The sequence below is a fragment of the Grammomys surdaster genome, unplaced genomic scaffold (assembly GCF_004785775.1).
Source record: "Grammomys surdaster isolate TR1022 unplaced genomic scaffold, NIH_TR_1.0 97, whole genome shotgun sequence".
Taxonomy (NCBI): Eukaryota; Metazoa; Chordata; class Mammalia; order Rodentia; family Muridae; genus Grammomys; species Grammomys surdaster.
Window position 1 is genome coordinate 17459981 of NW_021604576.1, and position 13317 is coordinate 17473297.

Genomic DNA, 13317 nt, shown 5'->3' on the forward strand with positions numbered 1-13317 from the left:
ATAGATAGATAGATAGATAGATAGATAGATAGATAGATAGATAGATAGATAGATCAAAAAACAAAAACAAAATATTGGACTAAAGCTATTTTAAATAAAATTAAATAATATCTTCTCTTTCATCTGGATACTGCAGGTACCTTTTCTAATAATTCAGTCACATATTTAATGTCACTCTCTGTGTGTTACAGTGGTATAATATTGTTATAGTAAATAAATCAAGGGGGGTTGTTTGTTATAAAGAATAATCAATCATTTCTATTTAGAGGGCAACAAAACCCACACTATTAGGTGTTGCAAGTAATATTTAGAAAATGCCACCCGGGCCTGCTTGTTCTCGGCCAGCCACCATGTTCCCGCTGCTCCTTGGCTCTGACCAGGCACAGGCCCTGGCACCCACAAGACTCCAGCGTGGTGGCTGACTCTGCCAACTCACCACGCTATCCACAATGCTCAGCTGAGCCCAGACCATTCCTGCTATGCCCATGGAACCCAGTAGAATAAAGACTCTTAGTGCTTAATTATCCAATATTTATATATTTTGGAATGTTCAATTAACAAGATGCCCTCACAATTATAATTGTTGCCCAATTATCTAACCTAGATATTATAACTACCTTAGACTGCTAGAGACAGGCGTATATCTGCAACCATCTTCTCTCCTCTTCCACCTCCTTCTCTCTCCTCCCCTTCCTCACTTCGCCTCTTTTCATACTGCCCAATGACAGAGCTTTATTGCAAATGTAGTGGGGAAAACATCCCCCTACATATCAGCCTTCTTGTTAGAATAAAAAAAAAACTTTCCCTCATTTATAGACATTTCTTTATTAAAGATCATTTGATTAGAGATCTGTCTGCTCCTGACAGCTTCCCTGTCTTAGATTCTAAGAAGAAGTTGAGCATCTTTAGAGTTATTCCAGTAGTGGTGAGATAGCCACTAGGCAAAAATTACCTCTTTTCATACTGCCCAATGGTAGAACTTTATTGCAAATGTAGTGGGAAAATATACTGCTACAGTTAGGTTATGTAAATTTCTAAATTTCTGAAAGGTATCATCAGGCAGCAGCTGTAGCCTAAATTAGATTGCTGTGTGATGGCAGTTCTATGTTATTGTGTACTATTTTGCATAGGAATCTATCATTATAATAATTGGGGTGTGAATTTTTTATTGGTGGAAGTACTTTTGTGTATATATATGTTGGTTGTTCTTCATCTTACTAGTACAATTTTGTTTATAATCTACTTAGTTTTCATTTGTTTCTCATAATTTTAATCACTTAAGTTTTCTTTGTAGTTTTTAAATTAAGGATTTTAACTATATATTAAGCCACTAAATTAAAACAATGCTTTACTCTTATAGCAAAGACTCCTGTCTGTCACAGAGCAGGAAACCTATTAAAGTAACAAATTACAGGAGTTGAGGATATAGTTCAATCATAAAACATACGCTTTGTATGAAAAAGTCCCTGAGTTCCATCCCCAGATGAGCACTCGTAGAGAAATTGAGAGGAAGGAGCAGTGGCTCAGAGTCAAAGAACATTTGCTGCTCTTGCAGAGGATCCAGGTTCAGTTCCCAGCACCCACACGGATGCTCACAAAGGTCTGTAACTCCAGATCCCTGGTGCCCAGTGGCTTCTTCTGACCTCCATGGGCTTCGCTCCACATGATGCACAATATACATATAGGAAAGAACATCATTCATACACAAAATTAAAATAAGCCTTCTAAAAAGAAGATTGAAAAATTACAGAAGGAAATATATGGGTGTTTCAAACTGTGCCTATGAAAGGGATCAGTCTATACACAGAAGCAGAAAGGCTCATGCATCTTGTTGAAAAAGTAGACAATAACTGGCTTTCTCATCTAGATTTTGAGTTTATTGTTTATATTTACTTAATTTAGTAATAAATATTTGTTGAAAATATTTAAGAAAGTAATTGCTTAACTGTGTGTGTGTGACAGTCTCTTGTCCAGAATACCCATTCTCTTAAAATTTCTGAAACTAGTTGTTCTGGGAAAACTAGGTCTCAAGATGACCCTGCCTTTTTTGTAGGTAGCAATTACAGTGAGAAGTGCGATGTCTTCAGCTGGGGTATTATCCTTTGGGAAGTGATAACACGCCGGAAACCCTTTGATGAGATCGGTGGCCCAGCTTTCAGAATCATGTGGGCTGTTCATAATGGTTTGTCAAAGAAAGTTTTCTTTAATACATTTTGTATATTTCATCTTTGGAAAACTATTCCTGTCCTCTTCCACAGAGACCATGTGTATCTGACATTGAAATATATAGAGTTACTTGTTACTAGACCACCTTCCTTTAACCACTCTCCATACCTTTGTCTCTGGTTCCTGTGGAGAGAATTTAGACTCCTCCACACAGGGCCAAGACTGCCAGCTGCACTGATTAGGCAAAGACCAACAGTACTCGGCCAATGCCTCCGTCTCTCTCCAGGATAGAGAAATACTGGGGGAAAGTACAGAAAGAAAACCGCTCATATTGTTTCCCAACTATCTATAATTGGGAAGCTTTTCTCCTAGGAAACAGGTCTCTCATTAAGGAGAGAAAGCAAAGCTGCTGCTTATGTAAGCTCCAAAAGGCACAGCATACAGTGTTTCACACGTGTGGTATTTATATGTTCTCAACCATACTTACATGTACTAATATCACAAGTAGGCAGTGATGGGGCTGGGACCTAAATCCAGGTCCTTCTGACTCAAGTAAGTGCTCTTACTTTTCATCATAGTGACTTTGTGGGCTCAAATCTTAGGTCTCTGGTCACATACCTCCAGTGATGTGACCATCCATAAATGTGGTATGTTAGGATGTCTTCTTCACTAACATGCACTTCACAGTCGATCTGAGAAAGTCTCAGTGAAGAACTGCAGCATCACTTACTTCACATGCCTCTAATCACGCCGATGAGTACATATTTGTATACTAGTGTTTGTATACAGAACAAACACTGTCTAACTCTCCAGAGCATTTGTAGACTGACCAAGCCAAACTGTCATCAAGTTAATCTTAGCTGTTGTGTCAGTTTCCTCTACCAACTTTAATGTTACATCCTATAGTGTTGGTGTAGAAACTAGGAGCCTTGACCAAGACAGTGTGTTTCCTCTATCAGTTTTCAATAAAGGATTGTCAGTGAAGTACAGAGTGAAAGAACTAACTTGTTGATTGAATAAACTACAAAGATCGTAATGTATCTGAAGCCACTCTGGAGTGGGGAGGCTTATTAAGAATACCATCGCAGGCTTTTAAAACTATAAAACAGTTGACAGTTTTCAGCCTGTAAAGTGGTAACTGCAACTGGTCAGTGGAACACCACAGCAGAGCAAACTCACTGACTTCCCTCAGCTATGATGTTATGCTCACTGATACCACAGCTGAGGGAAGTCAGTGAGTGTGACACCACAGCTTAGGGAAGTCAGTGAGTGTGACACCACAGCTGAGGGAAGTCAGTGAGTGTGACACCGCAGCTGAGGGAAGTCAGTGAGTGTGATACCGAAGCTGAGGGAATCAGTGAGTGTGACACCGCAGCTGAGGGAAGTCAGTGAGTGTGACACTGCAACTGAGGGGAATCAGTGAGTGTGACACCGAAGCTGAGGGAAGTCAATGAGTATGACACTGGTTGGCCACTTTCTATAAATGGAAGATTTGTTTTTCAAACACATTTGAAAATTCTGTAGTCTAAAAATTCATCTTTCCTCAAGTCACTATTCATTTTTCTTAGTTAATGCATTTACCCTTTGCTACTTGTTGAAAGAATGTTTGAGACAATTTGGTTTGGCTTTTGAGACAGTCTCACAGTCAGTCCTGGCTGAATGAGACCTATGGGTTCCCCAGCCTCTGCCTCACGAGTCCTGGAATTAAAGGTGTGCACCTAGCCCAGGTGAAACAGTCTTAGTTCTCACTGTTATCACCACTTGCGACAGACTTCAATGCAAGTTTCCCTGTAGTTTGCCCTTTGTGAAAAAAGAAAATAGCTATAGATTCAACAGAGGGGTGGGGTGCATGCACGCATACAAACAGCAGATGATAAATTATAGGTAAAAATGCTAATTCAGGTATCATTAGTAATAAACTTTAAAAATCTTGCACTGCCCTTTGGGTAACTAATTCTTTTCTTTCTCTAATTTTTAATTATAGGCACTCGACCTCCGCTGATCAAAAATTTACCTAAGCCCATTGAGAGCTTGATGACCCGCTGTTGGTCTAAGGACCCTTCTCAGCGCCCTTCAATGGAGGAAATTGTGAAAATAATGACTCACTTGATGCGGGTATAATCCTTCTTTTGAGGGGCTTTGGGTTAGGGGAACTTTAACATATGCCAGCTTTTAATAGTTGTTTAAAATGAAGGAATGGTAACTATTTTCTGCATTCTACTTTCCTGTGTTAAGTTAGAATAGGCATTTATTACTCATGTAATTAGAAGAGAAAACGTTTCTGTACAGAAGTATCTAGCTCTTTGTAATGGCCAGATGGTTAGACTAGGTGTCTGGGCTTGCTATCCTGTACTAAAATTTACAGGTACATGTTTTGTGCTGGGGTCCAGAATCTGTGGTGATGCTGGTGGAGGGTGTCTGAAGCTTTTCAGTGCCTACAAGTGTGTGGGATTGATAATATGCTGAACTAAACTCAGTTTGCCAGGTTTTCATCAAAATACAGTCTTTTCTACATTGTGCTGGAAATGTATCTTAAGAGACAATGTATTTGAATAATATTAATTTTTACTATTTGGGCTTTTTGTTGCATGTTTTCAGATGTCAATAAAAACTATACTTTTTTCTAGGCCTTATAGAATCCTAATTTAGGAAAAAAAAAAACTTTTAGAAAGATAATCAAATTCCTTACTCTACACATCTAAACACTTTAGGATTATTTCAGATATTTTAGAGTTTTTTTTTTCTTTTATTGAAAATAGATTTTTTTTTTCAACAAGAGCTATAAATGGTAGCTTTTACTTAAGTTCATGCACCTAAACTTTAGGCTGCGTAAGTAAAATTATAACTGTTTGCTCATGTTTCATCTAATTTGAAAAAAAATATCTTCCCCTAAATTTTACTTTGATTGTTCAGTACATATTTTAGCATTATGACCCTAGTTCATCAGAGGGCATCTATAAGATATGTTCTTAATGTTTAAAATCTCAGTTCTAAAGCTGACTCAGAAGTGAAGTGTTCGTCCCCATTTGTCAAACTGACAGTCTTTGCAACAATTGGACAATCTATGTCACTCTTCCTAGTCCAGTGCAGTATGAACAGTGACCCCGCTGTTCCCCTAGAGAGCTTCTCTTTCCTGTCATCTCAGTGTTTGTATGGCCATATGGCATTGTCTGCAGCTAAATTTTCCAAAAGGAGGACATATCATCATCTTTGTCTGATCAGAAAACAGAAGTCACTCCACATTCAGTACAATGCCTGAGGGAAACTCAGGTGCGCCTTAAACTACAGCAGTGGCGTGGACACTCTTGAACTCGTGTTATTTAACAGGGTTTACTCTGTACTAAAGGCATTTTGAATTGTGGCTTGCTTCTATACAGTACTTCCCAGGAGCGGATGAGCCGTTACAGTATCCTTGTCAGTACTCTGATGAAGGGCAGAGCAACTCAGCCACCAGCACAGGTAAGCAGATGGAGTCAGAGCAACCTCGGGATTCCTCTCCATCCCGTGAAGTTTGTCATGAAGAAAGGAGTGATGTCCGTGTTTGCATTTTAGTTCCTTGTGTCACAGGACTCACTACAGTTTAAGTTTCCAGGTGCCTCACTCCCTGTGAACGTCCTGAGGCTAAGCTTCCATGGCTGGTGTTACTGCTGAGTTAAGTCTAAAGGACTGAATATTATATTGCTGTGAATGCTATTCTTACATTGTTTCTTAATTTCATCTTTGTATCTAGGCTAGCCCAGAACTCAATGTATGATTCAGGCTAGCTTCAAATTCATAATCCTGCCTCAAACCTCATGAGTTCTCATGCTGCCACCACACCTGACTGTTTCTCTGTGGAGACTGCTGTCTCAAACTACTGCAGATTATTGTGAACATTGGATTTCTTTACTAGCTCTATTGTGCTTTTTGGTTGTTTGTTTTGTTTTCTAAAGAGAATAATACAAGAAGCTGATGTATCTTGGAGACCATACCTAGGTCATTCTTGGTTTGTTTTTGTTCTTGTTTTTGCTGGTTGTTCCTCAGCTATAAGTGCTGGAATGCCCAGGGTTCAGCTATTGGCTTCTTTGCATAGCCATTAATCTCCATATCCGTGGTTACTACTTCAAATACCAGGGCTTGCTTTGTTTTCATCCCTCTGTTTTTTTAAACAGATCCGGCCTCAAGTTTACTTGTAAAAGCAGCATAGGTCACTGGTCATCTGCAAATAATGTATAGTTAGGTGTGTCGAAACATCCAGTCCATCTTCACATAGGCAGGAGCCTTATCTGTGCAGCCTTCACAGGGGCCTGGGCACCTTTGGGAGCCTGAGCTGGAGCTGAAGCTGGGCCTTAGCTGGAGCTGGAGCCTCTGTCTTAGTTTGAACCTTGGGCTTTGGTTGGCAGAGCCTACGCTCCTTGGCCATGTAGCTTCACATCGAGTTCCCAAGCTTGGGGTGAACATAAAAGCAAGACAGCTAAGGGTGTGATCCAGGCCCTGTGGCACTCTGAGCTTAACCACTTTAGGCTTCACAAGGCCTTGATAGCCTCTGCTCATGCACTCATTGTGTTGACACTGTGTCTGCATCTTCCTCAGGCTTTGCTGTTGTGCTTCTTGGCAAAGTGCATGTTCCTCAGGAACTTGGGGTCAACTCCTTAAGAGATTTGTATCTTTGTAACTGGGTTTCATGTGTGTGGTATGGTTCTTGGACATGGCAGTGTCTGCACAGTAACCCACACCTCCTGGGTGTCTGGGACTGGAAGAGGCAGAGTGCTTGTTTTCATCTAATACCTGAATTCCATCCTCAGATATCCAGAACCTGATGTCTGATAGGAACTGACGCTGTTTTCCAAACTGAGTTCTGGGTTCTTCCTTCAAACTCACTCATCATCTAGTCTTGCCATCTCAACAAATATCCTTCAGTTCTACTTTGGGGTTAAACCCTTAGGTTACTGTTATTCACAGCTACGTAAAAGACAGGTTGATTCTTTATTGTACTGTCTGTAACATTGATTTAAAATTGGCTTATTTCAGGGTGTTTTTACTGGTGTGGAAGTCTTATTTTTATTTATGTCTTGTCAGATATTGAATAAGGCATTCATATTACTCTCAACCTATAGTCATAAACATGTGTGCTTTTCTAGGCTCATTCATGGACATTGCTTCTACAAATACCAGTAATAAAAGTGACACAAATATGGAACAAGTTCCTGCTACAAACGACACTATTAAACGCTTGGAATCAAAACTGTTGAAAAACCAGGCAAAGCAACAGGTTTGTTATTAAAAGTTAAATTGCATGCTTTCTTTACTAGTAGTCACAACTTTATACTACTTGTATAGATTATTTGCCATCTTCTGATATGTAACAATCTTGAGTTTTCTTTCTGTACCAGACAAATAAGCTTATGGTGAGAGACGTGAAATTTTGCTATCATTTCTTACCATACAAGTTGTTTTCCTTTCTCCTGGTTGTTGCTGTTTTCAGCCCTGCCCCTCCCCACACCCACACCCCCACACCCCCACCCCATGATCCATCCCCAGCTAAGAGTCCTACAAACAGCATGAAATACATTTTGGTTTTATGGATCAGTTAAGGAGTTCTCACAAGGCTATCTTTTCATCCTGTTCTGGTTGGTTGGATTATGGCTGTTGTTTGTTAAAATTGATTGCTTTGAGCAGCATATATCTGAGCCTGTTGTCCTTTGTTAGCTCCCTCTGTTATAAGGTTCCCTCTTTCAGAACAGTACCATTGTCATAAAAAGCCACTTGCCATCTTCGTCCTGGGCTGCCCAGGATTTCTACATGAAAAGAACCTCAGTAATTGGGATTGACCTATAATTCTAACAGAGTGACTCTGGACGCCTGAGCTTGGGAGCCTCTCGTGGAAGCAGTGTGGAGAGCTTGCCCCCAACGTCTGAGGGCAAGAGGATGAGTGCTGACATGTCTGAAATAGAAGCGAGGATCGTGGCAACTCCAGGTAAAGGGGCTGCACGCCCAAAGAGAAAATGCCTGTGGTTTTACATGGTACTTGGCGGTTGTTTTCAGTAGGGCTCTCAGAGGGGCTGTGTCTTATATCTGCTTTCAGATATAAACAGATGGTGGGTTTATGGTGTTTTCTAAGTTTCCAGCAGTAAATTTGCTTATTTGGTTCAAATTTTAAATAAGACAAGTATGGCTTAAAAATTTATTTAAATTGTAAAATACATCTTCCTAGTTATAGACTTTATCAAATATAACAAATATATCAAATATATTTCTTCTCAAACATACACTAGCGCTGAGAAATTGAAATTCCACCAATACCAGAATATTTTCAATGACTGAGTAATTCCATAGTTTTTATGCTGAGCCAAAGAAACAAAAACTCATTGGCAGAAAATTGTGCTCTAGGAGCTGTGTTGTCTTTGCTCTCTGGCCAGCGACAGAAATAGACCAGCTGGATGTTTGCTTATTTGATGATAAGATAGTAGTAGTTTCATCAGACATTGATTTTGATAGTGTTTAAATTCCATTTTGTCAGTTCTTAAAATGTATAATAAGACAATGTGGCCAGAATAAAAAAGAGTGATGTTTGTCACCTGGTGAGCTAGCACCTTTTCTAAACTGGGTTTCATTTTAATGGTGCCAGTTTAATTTGGGTCTTATTTTGTTATTTCTGATCTCCCCATGTTAGCCAAGAGTGAATTGTAAAAATGAGCATTGTACTGGAGCATATGAAAGTGTAAACAAATAACAACAAAAATGTATACATTCTCTTCAGAAGATATTTTTGATCTGCATATCTTTTGATTATATATACAGACTTTTTAAAAAAATTTTAAACATAGTTGTTTTCTAAGTAAAATATTCTGATTCTGTGTGTTCTCTTTGTAGAAAGTGGCATCCAGATGAACTGTACTGTATTGTCTAAACTAATCACAGTCACTGATTTTATCAGCCTGCACTAAAAGCCTTTAGATAGGAAGGACTATGTGAAGATAACAGTGTCTAAACACAGACAGACAAGTCTTCATATGGTCTTTAGGCAGCTGGTTTTCTGTGTCTCTGTGTCACAATCTATTGTTTAACTTCTGTCCTCAAGGTTACCTTGTGGTCTAAAATGGCTGTGACAGCTCAAGCCCTCACTTCCACAGCTCAGGTAGCAGGAAAGAAGAGATAGCAGAAGGCGGGTGGGAGCTTTTGAAAACCATTTCTGCAACTTCCTCGTTCATCCATTAGCCGCAAGGGGTCCTCGGCTTCCATATAAAGCTATTAGCCACAAGAGGTCGGAGCCACATACATAGCCACAAGGGGTCAGAGCTGTAGCTGACATTGCTGCATTAGTAAAGTCAGAGTCCATGCTAAGGAAAAGAAAAGACTAGAAATAAGTAGGGAAATAACTGTCTCTACCTCAAGTAAATCCTCAGAAAATGTCAGATTTAGTTGAGATCAGTGGCCATCCACTGGTCTTTTGATCTCCATGAAGCACAAATATCTTGGTAGACAGAGACATACCCCCAACGTTGTTGGGAATTCGTTTCAGTTTACAGGCATCATTCAGAATAGACACATGATAGTGATTCTGCCCAAAAGGGAAAGTAATGTTATGATAATAGTTTATGATTTTGCCAGGCAGTGGTGGCGCACACCTTTAATCCCAGCACTTGGGAGGCAGAGGCAGGCGGATTTCTGAGTTCGAGGACAGCCTGGTCTACAGAATGAGTTCCAGGACAGCCAGGGCTACACAGAGAAACCTGTCTTGAAAAACAAAACAACAACAACAATAAAAAACAAAACAAAAAATAGTTTATGATTTTGCTAAGCCTGTTTTTCTAATCAGATACAGATGTGTAATTATATATTGTAGGAGTGACATTTTTTCAGTTCATGGATACTCATACATAAATAAATTACTTTGTCCTCTCTACCTAAATGTAGGACAATACATTCTTTAAATTTTAAATAATTTGAATTTTTTAATGAATTGTCTTACTTTGAAAGGTTCGTACTCCAGCTTTTGACAGCCTTCATGTTTAACAGCTATATACTTTAAACTTTTAAAACTGCAATAAATATTCAGCTTATTAGAAACACTGTAGGTGTACTTAGGGAAATATGTTTTATGCTTTGATTGAAAACTGTTGATAATCACAGAATTTGATTTATAGCACACTCCAAGAAGCACCTAATGTAGGATCTCCCTGCTTCTGTTTGTGTCATGAGCACAAACACGGCAGCTTGTTTCACTAACTCCTGCACCTCCCGCCTGCCCTCCCTACCTTCTCCTCACACCATCGATTCCACTTAGGTAGACTATTTCTAAGAACACATTGGAAATTTAGCTTCTTCATTGTCCTGCAGCGTTGTCTATCTTTATTTGTTGTTTGTTTTTTTTTTCCTGCTAATTAAAACCAGTGTGTAAAACTTCTGAAACTGTTTTGGCTCTTTAACATCGCCTCCCTAAGCATGGATAAAGAGTTAGATAGTTCTGCATGCCATTCTGCATGAGATGTAATTCACACAACTATTTCAGAACTGTTCTGTTGTGCAGTCATTTCCTGTGTTACTGTGTGTGGTTGTTTGCATGTATACTGTACATGTGTGTTTTTTCAGCCTATTCCAAGCCTAAACGGGGCCACCGTAAAACCGCTTCATTTGGCAACATTCTGGATGTCCCTGAGATCGTCATATCAGGTATCATAGACTACCTGTGTTGGTGTGACAGCTGTGGAACTGGATTAATGATCCTGGTACTTTTAAATGCTTCTTGCTCCAATTTTCATAGGATGTAAACATAGATACCTCTCATGCAGTACCCACGGAGACAGGTAGAAAACTGTATATTGCCACATTGAAACCAACTTGCAAACATAACTTCACATCTCCATCAGTCAGGTGAAAGGAAAATAACAGACAGGAGAACACCACCCTCACCTTTACCTATTCTTCTGTTGTACTTGAGAAAAAAGCTACACCTAAGTCTGTTTTAGTAGAGGATACAACTGTTTGAAACTTCTGTTATCTCTGGCCCTCTTCCTCCCTGTCCAGCCTGTCTCTTTGGGGAGCACATGAGTGAGCTGCTGCAAAGTGTTGTCCTAACTGGAGAGCAGAAGGTTGAAGCCAGGCAAGGCTTGCTGATTTTTAGTGTACCTTTCCAGAGCCCAAACAACTCGGGCAGCTAGTTAGCTCTGCTGCTAGTTTATTAAGAGGAAGGTCTACAAGCTATGTTTTATACCGGATTCACACATGGCCCTTCAGTGTATCAGTTGGTAAATGCTTTTATATTTTATGAAGGTAATTTCACAGATGAATAAAAATCATCATTTTTAATAATAAAACCTTAAATGGCATAAGAACCCTATATATATTTAAATGACCATTTTCTTCAGCAGGTAAAGGCATTTCCCCTTCATGGCCATTTCCATACATGTAGACAGTGAATTTTGTTCATTTTTACCCCATCCTGTCATCTCCCTCTTGCCAAGTCCTTCTTTCCAAACGAATCCCCTTCCTACTTTGATTTGACATGTATGACATCATCGTGATGAAGTAGTAGGATGCCTGGCACAGGTCTGGACAAGCCGAGAAACCCCAATCTTCCCCTACTTAATCTTTACTTTCCAAAAGCATAACATTATTTGTATCATCCAAAACTCAGAGATTGAGCTGCCTATGCATCCTGAGTGCTGGGATGAAGGGTGTGCGCCAGCACTGGTGGCTGTCAGTCAGTAACTTGCAGTAGATTCTTTTGAGAAATAGAAATGAGTGAGATATTACTAGATTGCTTTAAGTAAAATCTCGGGGGCTGTCTTTATTAAAGTAGTGGACGGAATATTTGTTTTAATTATAATGCTTGATTCCATGTTAAGCCACTTGAATATCCTTGGATCCACAGTACTTTAAAATACTGCCATCTGAGGGCAGGAACAGTGCAGCTTTACTGTACCTTCATGGTTTCTAAGTTTGTGATAATATGGCCTGCAATGCAGAAGGATGGAACACCCTCACCAAAAATGATATTAGGTATTTTTCTTTATGTAATAATATTTTAAGACATTCTTAACTGTTATAAAATATTTTGCCCAATTCCCTAGACACCCTGAGTTTATCTGATGTTACTGTTTATAGTGTCATTTTTGAAGTTGGAAACCAACCTTAAATCTATTAGATTTAGGTCTGATTAGCTGTTTTTAAGGACTCTTAGATGCCAAAAAAATACAGTTTTGTAAGATATTGGCTATGTTGTATATTTACTTTTATAGTAAAAGTGTGATGAAGAGAAATGTGGAAAGGGCACATATGCAACATCATGGGCTTCCTTGGCATCCTCCCCCTGTGTGTGGGCATAGACAAATGTAGTAACGGGTGGGAGGGAGGGCTTTGTAGAGCATCACACCCTGGAGGTGGGGACTGTCTTGAGAGACCACGACAGTGTTTTGCTTTCTTCACTAGCATGAGAATAAAACTTTTCTCATGGTGTATTGGATTCAAGAATCAGTAGATACTAATGTTTCTAGTTATTTCTTCAAGTGGAATTTATATAAATTATTAAACATTTCCCATGTGAAAAAACAGTATAGTAAGAGGATTTGAGTTTTTCTACAGTTAAAAGGCCCCTACCTGGCACAGATAATCTCATTAACAGTTGTAAGCCTTTGATGAGTAATGGGAAGAACGGCTTGATAAGATACTCCTGTTCCCTTCCAAAAGAATTTTGTATTTGTGACTAATTAAATAGAGGTAATCTAACTGTATAATAAATACTCAGGTTCTCTCCATCATATTTTAAGTTTTTAATTAGCAATAATCGTGTCTTGGATAAACGTCGTTGGCTTACCATTAAGTAGTAATTGAATACATACATATATACTATTATACAATGTTTTCAATCGTATTTTATGTGTGAGTAGTTTTTATTATTTAGAACTTAAAAACCTCACATTTTCCAATAAGTTGGGCAAGAGGGGACTCCGAGATAATAGTTAGCATTAAAGAGTTTACAAGAGTCCGCATGAGCTTTGAAATTGTAGTGTATTAGTAGTGAAAGCTGTGGACTGGTGTAGACCATAAGAAAGCGATGGGGGACTGTGTGAGACCTCAGACAGTAATCTCTGACCGTGTTCCAAAACGACTTGAACACTTGCTTAGGGACTCACCTGTAGTTAAAAGAGCAGTAATAGCAGCTTTCTGGTG

General features: G+C 39.2%; 1 protein-coding gene across 2 annotated transcripts in view; it reads left to right on the top strand.

Annotated features, from left to right (window-relative positions):
- Map3k7 (mitogen-activated protein kinase kinase kinase 7) overlaps positions 1-13317 on the top strand; it is a 58007-nt gene that overhangs the window by 20661 nt on the left and 24029 nt on the right. The window contains exons 7-12 of one of the 2 annotated variants that reach the window (XM_028780213.1): positions 2054-2182; positions 4151-4281; positions 5544-5625; positions 7287-7417; positions 7993-8122; positions 10738-10818. In XM_028780213.1, coding sequence (XP_028636046.1) covers positions 2054-2182; positions 4151-4281; positions 5544-5625; positions 7287-7417; positions 7993-8122; positions 10738-10818 — 684 coding nt within the window. The remainder of the gene's footprint in view (positions 1-2053; positions 2183-4150; positions 4282-5543; positions 5626-7286; positions 7418-7992; positions 8123-10737; positions 10819-13317) is intronic. The other variant, XM_028780214.1, reaches the window with a different exon arrangement.